This window comes from Mustela nivalis (assembly GCF_964662115.1).
Source record: "Mustela nivalis genome assembly, chromosome: 11".
Taxonomy (NCBI): Eukaryota; Metazoa; Chordata; class Mammalia; order Carnivora; family Mustelidae; genus Mustela; species Mustela nivalis.
In genome coordinates this window covers 56439858-56461329 of record NC_139030.1, presented here as the reverse complement: position 1 = coordinate 56461329, position 21472 = coordinate 56439858, and the positions used below count along the sequence as shown (strand labels likewise).

At 35.9% G+C, this 21472-nt stretch overlaps 1 protein-coding gene across 11 annotated transcripts in view; it reads left to right on the top strand.

Annotated features, from left to right (window-relative positions):
* Window positions 1-21472, top strand: part of SLC4A10 (solute carrier family 4 member 10) — a 307876-nt gene that overhangs the window by 134875 nt on the left and 151529 nt on the right. For all 11 annotated transcript variants that reach the window (XM_082691268.1, XM_082691263.1, XM_082691261.1 and 8 more), the window contains one exon: window positions 6769-6915. In XM_082691268.1, coding sequence (XP_082547394.1) covers window positions 6769-6915 — 147 coding nt within the window. The remainder of the gene's footprint in view (window positions 1-6768; window positions 6916-21472) is intronic.

The window sequence follows — 21472 nt, the reverse complement described above, 5'->3', positions numbered from 1 at the left end:
ATAGAAAAAATAAAAATAGAAGAGTCCGAGAAGCATAACGGTCAGTGTAGGGTGTAGTATTAAGTAGGTGTTTCGTGTAGGTTTCACTGAGAAGGTGAAATATGAGAAAAGACTTGAAAGAAGTGATGAACTATCCAAGTAGGAAGAATATTTCAGGCAGGGAAAAAAGAGACGAGTTCCCAGGGCGGTAGTGAGAACAGCAAGGAGGCCAGTGTGGCTGAGGTGAGTGGGGTGAGGAGGAGATCAGCAGGAGGAGAGATCAGAGACATAATAGGAGTGGGGTGTGCTGGTCACAGAAGTCCTCGGAGAGGCCTAGAAAAATCTCCTTTTCTCTGAGTAAAAGAGGGTAATGTTACAAGGATAAATGAATGACGTGATCTAACCTGCATTTTAAGAGGACTCCACTGGCTAGTGTGCTTGGTGCAGACCATGGGACTAAAGGTAGATTCACGAAGTACTGTCAGGAGACTGTTTCAGTCATCCAGGTTGGCCCTGACCAGGGTGGTGAAGTAAAATAATAAGTTGTCAAGTTCCAGACATATTTTGCCGTTTGCTCCAATAGGTTTCCTGTTGGATGGGTTGTAGGCTTAAGAAAAAGAGAGAAATCTATAATGACTCCAAGATAATTGTTCTCAGCAGCTAGGAAATTGTTTTGTCATCAATTGAGATAGACAGAGTTATGGGGGAAGACTTTTAGGAGGGGTCGGGATGAAGAAGACTAGGAGTTTAGTCCAGTATGTGTTGATTTTGAGTCGTCTTTTAGACATGCAATGGAAGTGTCAGCTGAGTGCTTGGGATATGACAGTTTCCACTCTGCGAAAGAGATTGGAGGTGGAGACACAAAACTGTGGGCTATTCACATACAGGTGGCCTAAGGGCAGATGTAGGTTTTGTGAGGGCTGACACTTAAGCATTTTTGAACGTTCTCTAGGGAAAAAACAACATTTGAATATAAATTAGGTACAAAGGTGGATATTTCTTTAGAATGAGAAAAAAATCAACAAATACTCACTTAAGAAGTGATAAATAGGAGCACCTGGAGGCTCAGTTGTTAAGGGTCTTCCTCCGGCTCAGGTCATGATCCTAGGGTCCTGGGATTGAGCCCCGCATCGGGCTCCCTGCTAGGCTGGAAGCCTGCTTCTCCCACTCCCCCTGCTTGTATTCCTTCTCTTGCTGTCTCTCTGTCTGTCAAATAAATAAATAAAATCTTTAGGAAAAAAAAATAGCACAAAATTGTAACATTTGGAGAAATAGCGTACTTTTAGAAATGAACTGGCATAGCTGTGTAATATTTTCCCCCTAAATTTTTGACCCTTAATGTCAAGGATTTGTAAATATAATTTTCTGTTAAGGATATGGAACATTAACTCCATCTTTATCATTATTAATTAAAATTTATTTTTTACTAATGTAGTCTAGAGAAGTTGCTTCAATCCTTATAACTTATTTATAATTTCACAAAAATTTTAGGTTTGTCTTAAAATTTAAGAAAACTTATGTCAAGCTTCTTGTATATATAACCTGTAGAATTTAGAAGAATTTTCTGGAGATGAGCTCTGGCTCTATACAACTGAAACTTTGCTTCTTTTCTACTACTCACATACTTCCAATGGGAGACAGAGGGAAAGAGAGGGAGAAGCAGGCTCTCTATGGAGCAGGGAGCCTGATGAGGAGCTTGATCCCAGGACCCTGTTAAGCCAGGTGCTTAACAGGCTGTACCACCCCAATAAATTGAACTTCCTTAAAATTAAAACATATACTTTATGAAAGACTGTTACAATGTTACAATGAAAAGACAAACTAAAGAGAAGATTCTTGTAAAAGACATATCCAGTAAAGGACTTATATCCAAAATATACAAAGTACCCTTAAAACTCAACAATAAGAAGACAAAAATCCAATTAAAAAATAGGAAAAAATCTGAACAGACACCTTACCAAAGGAGAAATACAGATAGTAAATAAGCATATGAAAAGATGATCAATATTGTATGTTATTAGGGAATTGCAAATTAAAAGTGAGATATCACCACATACCCATTAGAATAGCTAAAATCCAAAACACTGACAACATCAAATGTTGGCAAGAATGTGGAGCAACAGGAACTTTCATTCATTGCTGGTTGGAATGCAAATGGTACAGCCACTTTGGAAGACAGTCTGGCAGTTCCTCATATAGGTAAACATAAGCTTACCATGTGATCCAACAATTCAATCATAGTTATTTATCCAAGTGAATTTTGATATTTTAACCAGCCTGCAAGATTCTGCCTCAGGAAACTCCTTCAGTTTGGTCTTCCTTGCATTTAATGTCCTCAAGACATCAGTTCAGCTGTCTGTCTTGGCATCCTTTTATCTGATTATGCTTGGATATAGTTTCAGATGGTTTATTTTAGCCTTGACTTGGCAACTTTTTAGGATGTTACTTTTGGCACAGACCCATCGAATCTACATTTCATAAACAAAGACAATATTCACTATACCCAGCCAGGCCCTCTGGACTTGCACCTAAGGTGTCTGGTGCCTCTTATCTTTGTCTGTCTGGGGAATGGTTATCTTCAGCAGTAATTATTAGAAACCGTTGCAATCTTGAGATTTAGTTCCAGTACTGCCCTCTGTAAAGTCTTTATTTTCACGTCTAGGAAATATTCATTGCCTAAATTTCCTCAGTTTTATTCATTTCCTCATTCACTGAAATTGCTTTTATGAAGATAACAGATAAACATCAATTTCCAACAGTAATGGCTAATTTTTAGTTTTAATCTTGTTTGACTTTTTTATAGCATGTAAACTAATAGCTGTCCCCTTTTTAAAACTCTTCCTCTTTGGTTTCTTTAACTTTTTAAATTTTGAAATGAAACAAACATACAGAAAAGTACATAAAGCCTATGTATAAATTTTAAATATTATTGAAGCATTATGATTTTCTTGTATCAAGAAACAGAACATTTCTAACACCCCAGAAGCTCCTCATGTTCCTCTCACCAGTCACAGATCCTATTCACCTTTATGCCAGTTTTCTGACTTTTGTATTGATCTTTTCCTGTGTATGCATCTCTGAACAGTATATTTTAGTTTTTCTATTTTTAAAGCCTTATAAAAGAAATTATATATATATATATTTTGCTCAATAATATGTGAGATTCATCTATATTGTTATGCATACTTGTGGATTATTGTTCTATATATCTTCTACTTAATACATTCTGTTAATGGATTTTGGGGTTGTTTCTAGCACTTTGTCTTTATAAGCAGTGCAGTTGTAGAGATTCTTATATGTGTCTCTTATATTTTTATACACCTTCATGTACTTCTCTAGGGCCCAAGGAAATTGCTGGGTTATATGGTATGCATATTTTCAATTTTAATAAAGAATGTTATATTGTTTCAACGTAGTTTTGTATAATACTACTGGTACTATATGAGACCACACCAAGACATAGAATTGTCAACCATTTCAATTTTTGCCAAGATGGTGGAAGTAAAGAGATACCTCATTATGATTTGAATTTCCATTACTCTGAGAACTAGTGGACCTCTTCTTACATTTATTAGCAATTTGTATTTTCTTTCTTTTTTTTTTTTTTTATTAAATGCCTATTTAAGTTTTTTGTCTATGTTCCCATTGGGTTTTCATCTTTTCCTAGGATTTGTAGGATTTCCTTCTATATCTTGTTAGTTAGTCCTTTATCAGTTATATGTGTTAGAAATACATTTTTTTAAAAGATTTTACTTATTTATTTGACAGAGAGAGAGATCACAAATAGGCAGAGAGAGATTGGGGAGAAGCAGGCTCCCTGCAGAGCAGAGAGCCTGACTCGGGGTTCGATCCCAGGACCCTGAGATCATGACCTGAGGCGAAGGCAAAGGCTTAACCCACTGAGCCACCCAGGTGCCCCAGAAATACATTTTTTAATGCCTTGTAGACTCCCAGCTCTTATGATAAAGAGAAGTTTCTGACTTAATTGTAACAAAACTTATTAATCATTCCTTTTTTAGTGTTCTTTAAAAATTGTTTCCTAACTTGGCATTAAGAATGTAGTGTCCAGCAACAATAGAGATAGAAAGCAGGTATTTAATTTCCCTTATTTAATTGAAAGTCTATAACTTCATTATTTTTTAACTATTAAGTATTTAATTTCTTTTTCTGACACTTAAAGAAAATATTTTATTTATTTATTTGAGAGAGAGAGACAGTGAGAGAGAACATGAGAGGGGAGAAGGTCAGAGAGAAAAGCAGACTCCCGGTGGAGCTGGGAGCCCAGTGCAGGACTTGATGCTGATACTCCAGGATCATGACCTGAGCTGAAGGCAGTCGCTAAACCAACTGAACCACCCAGGTGCCCTCTTTTTCTGACTCTTAAATGCTAGTTTTACACAAGGGTCTGTCTGAATTCTTTCATGTTCAACACATTCCTCCTGATTAATAATCTTTAACATATTAGAGAATAACAATGTAGTGATGGTCCAAGTAATTTGAAATTACTAACATTTAAGATTCCAAAATTGTGAATTACTTTAAGTATACAACTTTGTGGTATAGCTTGATATTTCACAAGGTGAAGTTTTATCAAGATGTTATTTGTTATTTTGCTTTCAGTTTTTCCTTATACATTTTACATTATTTGTCTAGTTATGTTGAAATAATAATTCTAGAAATTTGTAATTATATTGAATGCATAGATTAATGCGTGTTTGTTTTAGGGTTCACATCTTCTCTTCATTTATTCTGATATGTTTGTTCAGGGAAGGGATACCCAGGGCAATACATCACACTTGTGAGTTCCACTTTTTTCGTGAGTTGGGAAGGCCTGAAACCTGATGACTTATAGGAATGAAATCATATCTTCTTTATATTTGTATTCTTGATTCATGGCATAATACCTCTCAATAAAATGTTTGTTATCTCAGTAAACATTTGTTAGGCCTCTGCTGTATGCCCGGCACTGTTTTAGTTGCTAAAGATACAAATTGACTAACATAGTGTCCTTCTCAGAGATTATTTATAAGAAAAAAATGACTTTTAGGTAAGTAATTACAATCAAGTGTCATTAAGTACTGGAAAGTCCTTAAGGAAGAAAGTGGTCAACTGTATTTAGAATCAGAGGGTATGGAAAATTTTATAGGTCGCATAATCCTTGAACTGAGACTTGAAAGATGAGTAGGTTTTCACCAGATAATTAGGAGAGACAAAGACATTTCCTACAATTGGAAGAATAAGAACAATATTAAGTAAAAACAGAGACTCGAGGACATTTGGCTAAAAGGATGAATGGGCTCACATTGGCTTTTAGTATGTGAAGCAGAATGTATTTAGAAGTATGCCAGAGATAGGGGCGCCTGGGTGGCTCAGTGGGTTAAGCCGCTGCCTTCGGCTTAGGTCATGATCTCAGGGTCCTGGGATTGAGTCCCACATTGGGCTCTCTGCTCTGCGGGGAGCCTGCTTCCTCCTCTCTTTCTCTCTGCCTAGCTGTCTGCCTACTTGTGATCTCTGTCTGTCAAATAAATAAAATCTAAAAAAAAAAAAAAGAAGTATGCCAGAGATATAGGCAGAGGGCAGATCTCATCTCATTTGGCCTTAAAGAGAACTAAGAGCTTTCTCATATAGGCAACAGAGAATGATCAACGAGTTTAAAGTAGGGGAATAATGTAGTCAGACTTGCATTTTTTGGGGAAAAAATAAGCCATTGGCATTCAGGATGGATAAAAAGTGGGACAAGAGTGTAGCTTGAAAGGAAAACAAAACAAAACAAAACAAAAAACAGCAGGAAGGAGAATGTTCTAGTAGTCCTGGTAGGAAATGATCAGAGTCCAACTAAGACAGCAACACTAGGGATACTGAAGAGGGAATGGATTCTAGAGATGTAAAGGAGGACCTGGTCATAAATTAGATGGTCTCTGAGATGACAGGATAGATGGTGTACTTACTAACATAGACGATAGATGGCTGATACTTGGAAGACAGAGAAGAGGATGAGTTCCATGGACATGTTGTTTGACATGCCTGTGGGAAGGATATGCAAGTAATATGTCTAATAAGTGGAGGTATGCATAGGACGGCAGCCCAAGAGAGCAATCTATCATCAAGTTTTAGGTCTTAGAGCCTGTAATAAATATGTATCAGCTGAAATGATAAAGTCAAAGATAGAGCTTGGGGATCTCCAACCTTGAATGGATAAATAGAAGAACCAGCAAAACAAAACAAAACAAAAAAACTAATATGAACAAAACAGAGAAGGAGTGCCAAGAGAAAGTGGTCATCAAGAAGAGAGTGGTCAATAGTATCAAGTGCCACAGACAAAAATAGTAGAACCAAAAAATCTCCATGGAATTTGGCATTACTGTGGACATTGGTGAAATCTGTTTTTTGAGATAGTAATTGTTTCACACACTTAACTGTGAAGGGAAGGGGACTGGTGAGATAACAGTTGAGGGTAGGGAGAAAATAGAATAAATTTTCTTAATGAGAAGTGTGTAATTATAAGTTATAAGGAAAAGACACAGAGAGATTAAGGCAATTAATAAACTAATGGTTATTATAAGATCTATAACCAAACTATTAGTATTGTAAATGTTTCTGATAGATCTATGGTATATTTCAATAGGTCTAAGTGCCAAAATACATGCCAAGTCGCAAGCTTTATATTCCATAAACACTCAAAAATGGTTTGCTGGATTGAATTGAATTGAGTTCTATTGACGTGTAAATCATCCTCTTCTGCAGTTTGGAATAATTTAGAGTTTAATTATGCATTTGCTTCTGCTGAAGGTCATCGGACACTATTTATTGGAGTTCACGTGCCCCTGGGAGGAAGAAAAAGCCATCGACGTCACAGGCATCGTGGTCATAAACACAGAAAGAGAGACAGAGAAAGAGATTCAGGATTAGAGGATGGGAGGGAGTCACCTTCCTTTGGTAAGAATCTGTCTTCTTGTTTGTTTGTTTGTTTATTAAATTTGCAATGGTAATAATCTTATACTTGCTTAAATCCATAATTAGAAATCATACCTCATACTCATAAAATTGTTTATACTTTACAAAAGATGTTAGTTGGTCTGATGGGGGAGAAGTGAGAGAGAAAAACCTTGATCTTTATTTTTCTCAGGTTGTGCTTCGTGAAGGTGAGAGTTGGTTTAGATTTGTGATTGGGGAAATACATATAAGTTGTAAAACTTAGTTGTATAAACTCTTGACAATATATACAAATAATAGTCATTGCTCTAAACAGTTAAACCCCCTGGGATGGGAAAATATCTTTGTTAAGTTCCCACATACTATTGCTGATGCTGACCAAATTTCCCTCTAAGGACATGGACATTCTACTATTGTGATTCTTCTTCCTCTGGAAGTAGATACAGAATATCAAAATATAGTGATACAGTAGTAGTTAGCAATCTCTGAGTGCTGTGAAAGCCTGTGTACATGGCATAACCAAGAATCTGGCTTTCAGTTTCTTGACATTCCCATCTCCTCTGACCCTTTCCTTCCACTACACCTAGCTGAAGTATTCATCCATAACTACTCTGCCACTGAGGTCATCAGTGCATTCACTTTGCTTTCTGACCACACATCTCTCCTGCTTGTCTGCCTGTGCAAATGCTTGACCTCTCTACATTTTTCCTGTCCGTGCTGTCATCTTTTTTTCATTATTTTCTTATCCTACTCTGATTTCATAGCCTATAATTTTAGTAATGCTTTTGCTAATATTCTAAATATCGTAGGTTCCCTGTTTTAATTTTATTCATACCTTCACTCCCACTTAATCATACTTGTATTGGGGTCCCTCTGTGTTCCTGCTTTCTCTATGCAGCCCCAATGAGCACACTGTGCTGGATGAAATCATTTAAGAGGGCAGAATATAACTGCTTGAATTCATTATATAATTGACCTTTAACAGCGCCTATTCAGTTCTATTCTATTTCTTTGATTTTTAAATTAACTGTTCAAAAATTCTCATCATTCTCCACCATCCCTTTCTTTACTGTCATTTAGCAGATGCTTTCTACTTTGGAGGATCAATTTGTCATCAGAATTAACTCATTCACCTTCTCCCTATTAAGCATATCTATCTGTCTATATCTGCAACTTTCTTTTGATGCAGTAAGGGAGTTTCCTTTTCAATTATGTTTATTTCCTGTTCCCTACCATCCGGAGATGTACACAATTTATAATCTAGTTGACCTCTTCCTCTCAACTGGATCGTTCTCACCATTTCTTAAACAGGATTGAGTCTCTGCCATTTTAAACAGTCCCTGATCTCTCTCAAACCCTTGGTACCCCTTTAGTCATTCCTTTGTATTCAAATATGAAGTTAGTGGCATATCACATTTGGGGTAATTTTTTTACTTTTAATATTCCATATATATTTCTTTATTCAGTATCTGTTTTCAGTAAGCATTGCAGAGGAATCTGTAGTCTCTGTTTTTTTTTTCCCTCATTTTTAAAGATTATATCTTTTAAGCCTGAATGCTTATAGACATTTTTCTGGATTCCTTTAATTAAGAAAATTGCTAAGACAGGCCTAGTGATGGGTGTATTAAAAATCCTTTCCAGTATGCATACACTGATATTTTTCTGCTTACATTACATTTTCCTGTTTTATCTGATTCTGTTCCACTTTGTTATCTTCTTTGTAAACATTAATTATCTGCATGTTGGATTAGTGATATGTGTTGTCTTTTCCCTTTGTGGTTTAAAGTTAGTTTCTCATATTATCCACTTGATTCTCTGCAATATCAGTTCTGCATTTTACTATTTCTATTATTGGTTTTGATTTTGTGGTTGCATTTTAGTTTTATTAAAGTTCTTGCTTATCTCATACTATTTTCTTTATATTTCTTTCTTTTAAAGATTTTATTTATTTGAGAGAGAGCGCGCGAGTAAGAGAGAGATTGAGAAAATGAGTGGGGGAAGGGGCAGAGGGAGAAGCAGACTCCCCGCTGAGCAGAGAGCCCCATGCAGGACTCAGTCCCAGGACCCTGGGATCATGACCTGAGCCAAAGGCAGACGCTTAACTGACTGAACCATCCAGGCGCCCCTTTCTTTTATTTCTTCCTGTCCTTTCCTAATTAGTTTTTCTTGTTCTTGACAGAGTCCATTTTTATAGTCTATTGATAATTCCCAGGTATTCTGGGCATTTTCTTTCATTGCTGAAACAGATAATTTTTAGAGGTATGATCTTCCTTTGGGCCATTGAGATTATTTTTGATTCTCCATTGATTTGTAGTATTTGTACAATTTCCCCATTATTTTTCTTAGAGATGCACTGCCCTCAGTATGCTCCTTGTTTCAATCACTGTATATAGTTAGAACATTAAACTTCTCCAAATACCAGGTACTTCAGCCAGAGGTAGAATAACTATTGTTGGGACTTGGTAAAGAAAATTCTGTTGGGTATCCTCACCTGCGTGATAAAAGGATGGTTGTCTCTGAGTTGGTAGACCGAGAGTGGAGGTGTAAAAGTGTCCTTGACATTTTCAGGGTTTTTTTTTTTTTTTTTTTTTCCATGAGGTGGAGTCTGGGAATGTAATAAAGAGACAGTTATGTGGATTTTCTCATTCAATCCTTCATCTACTTACAGTTAGTCCAGACTTCCTCTTAGATTCTGAGAATGGATTACATATGTTGGACTAAACTTTAATGGGTATTTTGAATTTTCGTTATTTTCTAGTACTTGAAAAATTATGTTCATATCACCTTACAAATGGTTAGTAAACAAACATAAATAAACGTGTTTCCTCTGTTTCTTCTTTTTTTTTCCCTATAGCTGGATGCGGTGTGTCAATTTTTCAGAACAGTGGTTCTCAACATTGACTATACTTGTGAGTTTTAAAAACATGGTGATGGCTAAACCCCACACTAGTCAGACCCTCCGGGTGTAGGGCCTAAACCTGTAGGTGTTTTTTTTTTTTTAAGTATCACCAGATAATTCTAATGTGCAGCCAACCTTGAGACCCATTGTTCTAGAAAATTTGCTATATAAAGTGTGGTCCAGGACACCTGGGTGGCTCAGTCAAACATTTGACTCGATCTCAGCTCAGGTCCTGATCTCAAGGTCCTGAGCCCACACTGGGCTCCACATTGGGCATGGAACCTACCTAAAACAATTTAAATAATTTAAAAAAATAGTGTAGTGCATGAGCCAGCAACATTAACAATCCCATTGGAGCTTGTTAGAAATGCATAATCTCAGGCCCTAGCCCAGACCTTTTGAATCAGAATCTGTACATTAACAATACTTAGGTAACTTACATATATACTAAAATTTCCACAAATGAAGCTCTAGAACATCCCCGTCAAGCCCTGTTATACATTAAAATCATCTGAGGAACTTTAAAAAATACTGATCCGTGGGGACGCATGCATGGCTCGGTCAGTTAAATGTATGGCTCTTGGTTTCAGCTTGGGTCGTGATCTCGGGGTCACAGATGGAGCCCCACATTGGGCACTGTGCTCAGAGTAGACTCTGCTTGAGATTCTCTCCCTCTCTCTTCTCCTCCCTCTTTCCCCTCCCTCCCACTCTCTCTCTCTCAAATAAATAAATACATAAATACATAAAATCTTTAAAAAATATTTATGCTGGACCCCACCCTCAAAGACTTTCATTAATATTGGGTATTTCTTTGAATTCTGGTATCTTTTTTATAAGTATCCCAGTGATTTAGTATCCAACTAGGCTCAAGAACCATTGAACCTGAGAAACTTCTGCCCCTTTATTTGGTGAAACTTGGATATAAGTCAGGTGGCCCAGATTCTCATTCTGATGTTTCGGTTACTATTGGATGCCGTGAACCATCCTTCCTCCCCAAATGTACAACATGATACACATGTTGATGATCATGGTAGTTACATTCTACAAATCCCTCTTAGTGCTCCTTTCTAATCACTATCTACCATTGCTCCCCCAAAGGATTTCTAGCTTGTCTTGTTACACTGGGTGTTTTGCTAGTTATTGAATTTTATATAAATGAACTCATAGGGGTGTTTGTATCTTTCTCTATTGTTCAATGTTGTTTTTTGTGGAATTCACCAATGTTTTCAGTTATAGCTTTAGTTTATTAATTGTAATTTTTGTATAATATTCATTTGTTTGTATATGCTGTGCATTCTACTACTGAAGGGCCTTTGGATCATTTGCATTTTGAAGCCACTATGATTGATGTTGCTGTGGGCATTTTTATGTCTCTTGGTGCACACATGTAATTCTCACACCTTGAAATTATTGTTGAGTGATAGGGTATGCATATTTTCAATTTGAGCAGATAATGCCAAATATTTTCCAAAGTGAAGTACATATTTATACTTCCACCAGAAAAGTATGAGAGCTTATGTCATTTTACACTCTTGTCAGCATTTGGCATTCTCTTAACATTGGCCATTATTGTAAGGTATATAATGCTATGTTGTTTTAATTTACATTTCTTGAATACGAATATGATTGAACAACTTTGTGCATACTCTTCGGCCATTTGAGTAGCCTTAATTTTTTAAAAATTAAATTGATAAATTTTTAATTGAAATTGAAAAATTTTTTTACTGGATTTTTTTTCCTTACTGATTTGTAGAGTTTCTTTATGTATTAGGGCTATAAGTCCTTTGTTGCTTTTACATATTTCATATATCTTCTCACATTTGTGGCTTACCTTTTCACCATTTAATGATGTCTCTTGAATATTCCAGAAGATACTACTAAGAGCCCGAGAACTTTATTCCTTCATGTTATTTTATTCATGTTGTTATTTATATCCATTATATATTTTAATAAATATAGAAACAGATCCATATTTTGATCCACCGTATTCTTGGCTAGAGTTTATATTATAATGCTCTATTATCTATCAACATATATTTATATTTATACCTAGAAGCTTCTTTCTAATCTTGGTAATACTGTAATTCATGATTTATGTCATGCAATTTTAAGGGGCATAGACATGAAAAAAATAGTCATTAAGTAACACATTTGAACATTTTTTGTATTAAAATTATAACCTTTTTTTAAAAGATTTTATTTGTTTATTCGACAGACAGAGATCACAAGTAGGCAGAGAGGCAGGCAGAGAGAGAAGAGGAGGCAGGCTCCCTGCGGGAGCAGAGAGCCCAATGCGGGGGTCAGTCCCAGGACCCTAGAATCATGACCTGAGCCAAAGGCAGAGACTTTAACCCATTGAGCCACCGAGGCACCCCAAAATTCTAACCTCTTTAAGATGCTAAAAGTATATTGGTAGGATAATCATGAAAAGACTTTTGTGAGTGTAACGTAATACCTATAAAATCATTTCTACTTTAAAAAATGAAAAGCCAGATACAGGAACTCATAAGTTATTTGAACCCACCCAAAATATCTCTTGTCTGTGAATAAATTATTTTACTTTAATAAATCATCATTTCCTATACTATTACTGTTATCCAGTGTGTCTTAGAGAAGTCTTTTAAATACCTGGTGCCCTATCTCAGACTTTCAAATTCTCTTTATTCATAACTGCCGTTATTTTTTTATGACTAGAATTTTAAAGGAGTGTGGTGAGTGGTCCTCATGCTTTATGAAGGGAAATACTAATAAGTCTCAAATGTATGTGACCACCCCAATTGAGTTTTGGGGGCTGGATGCATGAGATTAATAGAACCCCAGGTTACTGATGCAGAGTAAACTGAAAAAAGTCATTGAAAACAGTGATGAGACAAAATGTTTCAAAAGCAAGAGGAACATAGTACCAACCAGTGTTGAGGCATAGCTGCTCTGGGCTGTGGTTGCTGTTAAGTGAGTAGTTAGAACAGGTGTCATGCAACACGAATGGACATATCTCCTCACTCTCGGTAGGTCTAATGGAAAGATTTAATTGATTTCTTAGTGTAACAGTGAAATTGCCATTTATGCTATTTTTTAATGGCTTTTCAAAGTACTGATTTTTTTTTTTTTTTTGGTCCAAAAGAACCACCACAAAAATAGCAGGCTAATTAGAAGTATTTCTTTTGATTCAGATAAGATCTGGTTTTGTAGATAGTAGATGAATATCACCCAGATTGTATAATTTTAGGAAAAAGAGTGTACCAGGTTCTTATTTAAGATAAACTGGATTGGAAATGTATATGTTGTGCTATTGATTTTCTTAAGCACATCTGATATTTATAGGAATTCATCAGTCTCATTTCAAATAAATATTCATGTTCCATTCAGGAAATTGGCATCTTACTTTGAAGAGGTAGTGAAGCATAGGACTTGGCTATGGACTCAATTCCTGCTGTAAAATTTGGTTCAATAAACTTCCTAAAATATTGTGTAATGAAACCAAACTTCACATGATTAACATTCTAAAAGAGAAATAATGCCTGAAACAAATATGCTACATAAATATAATTTATTTTTTTCTCCTTCTTTTGAATATATATAATCATGTATAAGATATAGGCTGCATATTAGTGTGAACAATAACATCTAAAAACTGAGGCATCCTGTTTTTTAAGACTTTATCTTTTAGAGCCATTTTAGTTTTAAAACAAAATTGAGAGGAAGGAATAGGGATTTCTCATGTACCTCCTGCCTCCACATAAGCAGAGCCTCCCCCAGTATCAGCATCGCCCACTAGAATGGTCTATTTTTTACCAAGGATAGGCCTGCATGAACACATCATGATTACCCAGAGTCCATTAGTTTACTTTAGGGATCATTCTTGGTGTTATAAATTCTGTAGGTTTGGACAAATGTATAATGGCATGTATCATCATTACAATATCATACAGGATATTTCAATGCCCTAAAAATCCTCTGTGCTCAGCCTATTCGTTCCCCCTCATATCCTTTGCCAAACACCGAACATTTTACTCTCTCCACAGTTTTGCTTTTTCCAGAATGTCATGTAGTTGGAATTATACACTAAGGTAGTCTTTTCAGATTGACTTATTTCACTTAATAATATGCATTTGAGATTCCTTCCTGTCTTTTCCTATCTTGATAGATTACTATTATTATTTTTTGCACGGAATCATATTTCATTGCCTGGATATACCACAGTTTATTTACCCATTCACCTATTGAGCAACTTATTGATTTCTTCCCAGTTTGGGCACTTATGAGTAAAGCTGCTAAAAACATCTGTGTACAGGTTTAAATTTCTAATTTCTTTCAATAAATACTAAGGAGTGTGATTACGGATAATATGTTAAAAATTATTTAGTTTTGTAAGAAACCACTTCTAAATGCTCGTGCCATTTTGCAGTCCCACTGACAATGTATGAGAGTTCCTATTACTCCACATACGATAGTTGCTAGCATTTGATTTGGTTGGTGTTTTGGCCATTTTAATAGATGCACAATGGAATCTTGTTTTAATTTGCACTTCCCTGATGACATACAATGTGGACAGTTTCTTCATATGCCTATTTGCCATCTGTTTGTGGCATGTCTATTAAGGTCTTTGGTTCATATTTATTTGTTTATTCATTCATTCATTTATTATATTCTTCTTTATTAAGTTTTTATTTTATTTACAGCACAGTAAATATTTAGTGTTATATTAGTTTCAGGCATACTACGATACATCGATTCAACAATTCCATACACTACCTGATGCTCATTATGACAAGTGTGCCCCTTAATCCCCATCACCTATTTCCCCCATCTCCCCCCCCCCCCATTTAGTAACCATCAGTTTGTTCTCTGTAGTTAAGAGTGTTTCTTGGTTTGGCTCTCTCTCTCTCTCTCTCTCTCTCTTTTTTTTCCCCCCTTTGCTCATTTGTTTTGTTTCTTGAATTCCACATATGAGTGAAATATATATATATATCTCCCTTCTTCATCCATTTATCTATCATTGGATACTTGGGATGTTTCCATAATTTGGTATTATAAATAATGCTGCTATAAACATAGGGGTGCATGTATCCATTTGAATTATTGTTTTTGTATTTTTTGAGTAAATATCCAGTAGTGCATTTTGTGGATCATAAGTTAGTTCTATTTTTAACTTTCTGAGGAAACTCTGTACTGTTTTCCACAGTGGCTATAGCACTTTGCATTTCCACTAATGGTGCAAGAAGTTTCTTTTTTCTCCACACCCTCGCCAACACCTTTTGTTTCTTGTTTTTTTTTTTTTTTTTTTTTTTTTTATTAGCCATTTTGACAGGTGTGATATAATCTCATTATAGTTTTGATTGGCATTCTTGTAATGATGAGTGATGTTGCATATCTTTTCATGTGTCTGTTCACCATCTGAATGTCTTAAGAGAAGTGTCTGTTTGTGTCTTCTGTCTTTGGCCCATTTTTAAAAATGAGCTTTTTCCCCCCTGATTTTTGGGTTTTAGATGTTCTTTGTATATTTTGGATCATAGCCCTTTATCAGTTATGTCTTCTGCAAATATTTTTTCTAATCTATAACTTATCTTTTTATTATCTAGACATTATTTTTTACAGAGCACAAATTTTTAATTTAATTTTTAAATTATTGCTTAAGAAATTTTTTTTTTTTTTTTTTTTTTTTTTGACAGAGAGAGGCAGAGAGGCAGGCAGAGATAGAGAGGAGGAAGCAGGCTCCCTGCTGAGCAGAGAGCCCGATGCGGGACTCGATCCCAGGACCCTGAGATCATGACCTGAGCCGAAGGCAGCGGCTTAACCCACTGAGCCACCCAGGCGCCCCTGCTTAAGAAATTTTTAATTTTAATGAATTCCAGCTTATCAGTTCTTTATTTCATGGATAGTGTCTTTGATGTTGTATCTAAAAAGACATCACCTTGTGCAGCCACTTTGGAAAAGAGTGTGGGGATTCCTTAAGAAATTAAAAATAGGGCGCCTGGGTGGCTCAGTGGGTTAAGCCGCTGCATTCGGCTCAGGTCATGATCTCAGGGTCCTGGGATCGAGTCCCGCATCAGGCTCTCTGCTCAGCAGAGAGCCTGCTTCCTCCTCTCTCTCTGCCTGCCTCTCTGCCTACTTGTGTTCTCTCTCTGTCAAATAAATAAATAAAATCTTTAAAAAAAAAAAAAAAGAAATTAAAAATAGAGCTTCCCTATGACCCTGCAATAGCACTAGTGGGTTATTTACCCCAAAGATACTGATGTAGTGAAAAGAAGGGCCATCTGTACCCCAATGTTCATAGCAGCAATGCCCACAGTCGCCAAACTATGGAAAGAACTAAGATCCCCTTCAACGGACAAATGGATAAAAAAGATAAGGTCCATATATACAATGGAGTATTATGCCTCCATCAGAAAGGATGAATACCCAACTTTTGTATCAACATGGAGACTGGAAGAGATTTTGCTGAGTGAAATAAGTCAAGCAGAGAGAGTCAATTATCATATGTGGAACATAAGGAATACCACGGAGGACATTGAAAGTTGGAGAGGAGAAGTGAGTTGGGGGAAATCAGAGGGGGAGACAAACCATGAGAGTCTGTGGACTTTGAGAAACAAACTGAGGGTTTTGGAAGGGAGGAGCGTGGGGGGTTAGGTGAGCCTGGTAGTGGTACTAAGGAGGGCACGTATTGCATGGTGCACTGGGTGTGGTGCATGAACAATGAATCTTGGAACACTGAAAAAATAAAAATAAAAAAGAGAAAAGAAATAAAGGGCACCACCTTACTGAATATCAAGTTTTTTCTTATGTTAATTTTTAGGAATTTTACAGATTTGTGTTTTGCATTTAGGAATATGACCCATTTTCAGGTAATTTTTATGAAGGGCAGAAGGTCCCTGTCTAGATTCATTTTTTTATATTTGCATGTCCAATTGTTCCAGCACCATTTGTTGGAAAGACTACCTTTGCTCCATTGTATTGCCTTTGCTACTTTGTCAGAGATTAGTCGACTATATTTATGGGGGTTATTTTTGGGCTCTATTCTGTCTGTTCTGTTGATCTATTTGTCTATTCTTTTGCCAATATCACACTGTCTGGAGTACTGTCATTTTACAGTTAACATTGAAGTCAGGTAGTATCGGTCCTCTACCTGTTCCTCTTTTTCAATATTAATGTTGCCTAGTCTGGATCATTTGCCTTTCCAAATAAACTTTAGAATAAGTTTGTTGATATTCATAAAATAACTTTCTGGGATTTTAATTGAATTGTATTGAATTCCAATCACATTGGGAAGAACTGACATCTTGACAATATTGAGTCCTTCTATCTATGAACATGGATGTACTGTTTTTTAGGCTCCTTCATTAATTGCACTGCATTTTAAGATTAATACCAGGTTAATACTAGGTTATTGTAAGATATAGAAGAGATAGTGTATGAAAATAACTGATCCATAGAAGATATTAATAAATTAAAAATTTATTTTGTCTTTTTCTCTCTTTTTATAATCTCACCATAGTCAACTACTATTTCAATAAACTAGAGTTTAAAGGTTAATGATTCATTTATGAATATAAAATAATTTATGATCATTTGTAAGGTTCTTATAACTGTAACATTGAATAAATTGTGGGATTTAATCATAACTATTATAACTATTTCTGTCTTATATCATCTCTTTGTACTTATTTATTGGGTCTAATTGTTATTCTGATTTTGAATGAAAACACCGGAAGGCTCCCTAGCTTTTCTAGTCATTTTTTAGGTAACTCAAAGTTCTCTAATCAGTAATTAAAATATTTAGACTCATGTAATAGTGAAAGTTTGAATTTGGCTTTAACTGTAAGGCTTTTCTCCCTTCCCTCGCCCAGGCCTGCTGCAGCTGAGGAAAGAGGCTGTAGTTGCTCCCTTTTTTTTTTTCCTCCTGCCTTGAGCTTCTCCTTTTCCCGGATGTTCCATCATTATCCTAACTCTGGTTTCTGATCCCTTCAGATTTGGAGCATAGGAAATGAAAAGAACTAAAAGGGGTGGTGCAGGAAAGTTTTGATTTAACTAGTACTGTCACAAGCTGAGATCACACTCTCTAGGCTTAATAAGAATTTGAATTTACTCATTCTCCTCTGCAGTGTCTCTCACCTGCACTCTTTCCTGCCTTATTGTTTATTCCTCCTCATCCCCTAAGCATTCAGCTATAGTGACATATTCTTTCTGATGAAGTCTTGTCTATGCTGCATGGCAGCCTTTTGCGACAGAATCAAAGAGAAACCCACATTCCACAGTCTGTCTCTCTCCCTCTGGTTCTCTGTCTCTATCTTGTGTGGTCCATATATGATTTACAGAAAATACACATACTCTCACTGCCTTGTTAATACTAGAAGAGTATGTTATCTAAGGCAGCAATCTCAGTGATTCGCAGTGGGGCTGACTTTGTGTTTCTCAGGCAGAAATCATACCCAAGTCCATTCCAGGAGGGCATATCAAGCCCTTCTAATGCTCTTGGAGCTCTACTTGCTTGACGTGAGGGAGGGGCAGACACCCCTCTTCCCTGCCTTTATAGGAGAGCAAGGAGACTTGGGACTCACATTATAGCTTCCTCTGAAAAAAATCCTCTCCAAAATGTGTCTACAGTTTTCCACTTATGACCCTTTTATAGCCTTCATTTGGGTGATGAGTTAGATAACTAGGTTTTCAGGAATAGGATTTGTAAATTCTGTATGTAGTCTTATGTCCATTTTGGAGAGAAATATGTATTAGTTCCTGGTGCTTCCGCTGAAATATTTAATTAATCTGTAATCTTATGACAGAATGAGCTAATTAGCATTAATAGCAATAAATATATTATTTAAATTATGTAAATGAGTTAAATGTAGGACTCTAAAGGAACAGACTATATAACTCCAAAAAATAGGAGCAAATTTTAAAATTCAAATGAAGTTGGAAGATATTGATTTGTAGAGGCTGAAGACATGAATTTGAAACAGAACCATCAAAATAATCATTATTTAACAATTTCATATGATAGATTATCTGAATATTGATTTACCTAAAGTACAGCAAGGATAAAGAGGAAGAAACAGGGCGCCTGGGTGGCTCAGTGGGTTAAGCCGCTGCCTTCGGCTCAGGTCATGATCTCAGGGTCCTGGGATCGAGTCCCGCATCAGGCTCTCTGCTCGGCAGGGAGTCTGCTTCCTCCTCCTCTCTCTCTCTCTGCCTGCCTCTCTGCCTACTTGTGATCTCTCTCTGTCAAATAAATAAATGGAATCTTTAAAAAAAAAAGAGGAAGAAACAAGGATACAGTAATTCAGAAATGCATAATGATAAATATTTCGTATTGTGAATCTGCTCCCTTGAGCTAAATGTCATAGTGCAAGAGGCTTCCTGTCTTCATGACAGTAAGATCACATATGTAAATGCAAATTTCCCAGGTCACTTCTGTCATTGTACTTGTTATGAAAAATCTATTTCTCAACATAATTGTTGACTCTTCTCCAGACAGGGCCTAAAAAATAGAGAACTTTGGGACAGAGCCGACAGGAGATTTTCACTTATTGTTAGGAAAAATGTACTTAAAAACCTGGTATTAATATGTAATTATAACAATATAAGTAACAAAGCTAATAATGAAAAGATGAAACTTTGCTAGGAAATTTGCTTATTTGCAATTATGATTCTATTAGGGGTTTTCTTCTGGTAGTTTGATTTTCTTAACTATCCGTTTATGAAAATATTATCTATATTCCAAATGGAAACAGTTTATTTCTTTCTTTCTGATTGTAAAATAATACATATTCCCTGGACTTCCAGTGCTATTGAACATTAGACTAGCCAAATCCTGTAGTTCTTACCCAGTTCTGTCATTGATTCTGAAGCATCTGATTAGCTTCTTGTCCTTTTGAAATTCTTTCCAAACACGGCCCCTGTTATGCTACTGTCTCCATCAGCTCTACAATCTATAAGGACAGAGATTTCTTTTCCTGTTTACATCAGTCTAATTCACTGCCTAGAATAGTACCTGGCCTATGAAGGTACTCATTAAATATTTAATGTATCGATCCTTTTTCCTATCTGTCTATTCCTTTTCTCATTCTTTTGTTAACTCCTCTTCCTTCTCCCAAATCTTAAAGCTGATTATTTCCCCAATGTTGAGTCTTTTTCTCTCCCTACTTCTTCATTTTTGAGCCCTCATGCATTATAATCATATGACTTCTTTAAATGCCACCCATGTCTCTATCACTGACCCTGTCGTCTTTTCCAGAGTGAAATCTCCAGCTTTCCTGTGACTATCTTTATATGTTTGTCCCAAAGTCACCTCAAATTTAGCATATCTAAAAGTTGTCTTTTGAGTTCTCAGTCTGTAATAGTGATTCTCATTCTGATGACCCTTTTCTTTCTCCAGTTTTTTTTTTTTTTTTTTTGAGAAATAAGTGACATACATCACTGTGTAGGTTTAAGGAGTACAGCTTGATGTATTACATATATTGTGAAATGATGACCACAATAGGTTAGCCAACATCCACCCTCCATTATCTCATATAGATACAATAAAAAGAAAAGAGGGAAAAAATTCTCCTTATGATAAGAACTCATAAGATGTACTCTGCTAACAGCTTTCCTATATATCATACAGCAGTGTCAGCTGTGGGCATCATGTTTACATTACATGCCTGGTACTTATTCATCTTATAACTGGAGATTTATACCTTTCAACCACTTTCCCATTCTCACAGCCCCCACCCACTGCCCCTGATAACCACAAATCTCTTTTTCTATGAGTTTAGTGGGGGCTCTTTAGTGTGTGTGTGTGTGTATTTGTTTCTTTGTTTTGATTCCATAGATAAGTGAGATCACATAGTATTTCTCTTTCTCTGACTTACTTCACTTAGCATAAGGCTTTCAAGTTCCATCCATGTTACAACTCTATTTTAATCAATGGCACTATTATTTTCTCATTCTCCCTACTTCAAATTCTAGATCTCTTTTGGCAGGCCTATATTTTCATTTTAACCATCACCAGTACCACTGGCATTAGCATCAATCATCATCAGTAATATTTATATAATGCTTTATAATCTGAAAAGTATTTTTGCATCCATAACTTTTTGTCTTAGAACTTATTCCTATCTTTTTCCAAGAGACTGGTTTTTGACTATTTAAAATATTTGATTTACTATTGTGCAATAAATTTAAAATTACAATCAAGTTAACTGTAACAAGGAGAAGTACAGAGTGCTGTGAATTGGGATAACAGATGCCTAACTTAATTGTTTGCATATGAATGTGCTTCTATGTGTGTTTGCGTGTGTATTTTGCAAGGCTGATTGGATAGGCTTGCTGAAGTGTATTACATTGAAGTAGATGCTGAAAGACATATGGGAGAGGTAGAGGAATCAGTGCATAGAGTGACCCTGACATGGAAAGGAACATGGTATTTTTAAGAACCCATAAGAAAACTAATGATCCCTGAATGGAATAACAAGGGACAGAGTGGCAGAAGATAAGGCTAATGAGATAGGCAGGGTCTAGAGCCTCACTGCAAACATTTATTTATACAGAAAGTATGATGCTATAGTATATTTTATATTAATTATATGTTCTTCACTTTTGACTTCTGAAATCCTCTCATTTGTGACTATGATAACCTAATCTTTTAAATAATTGATTAATTGGTTTATTTTCACAAAATATATT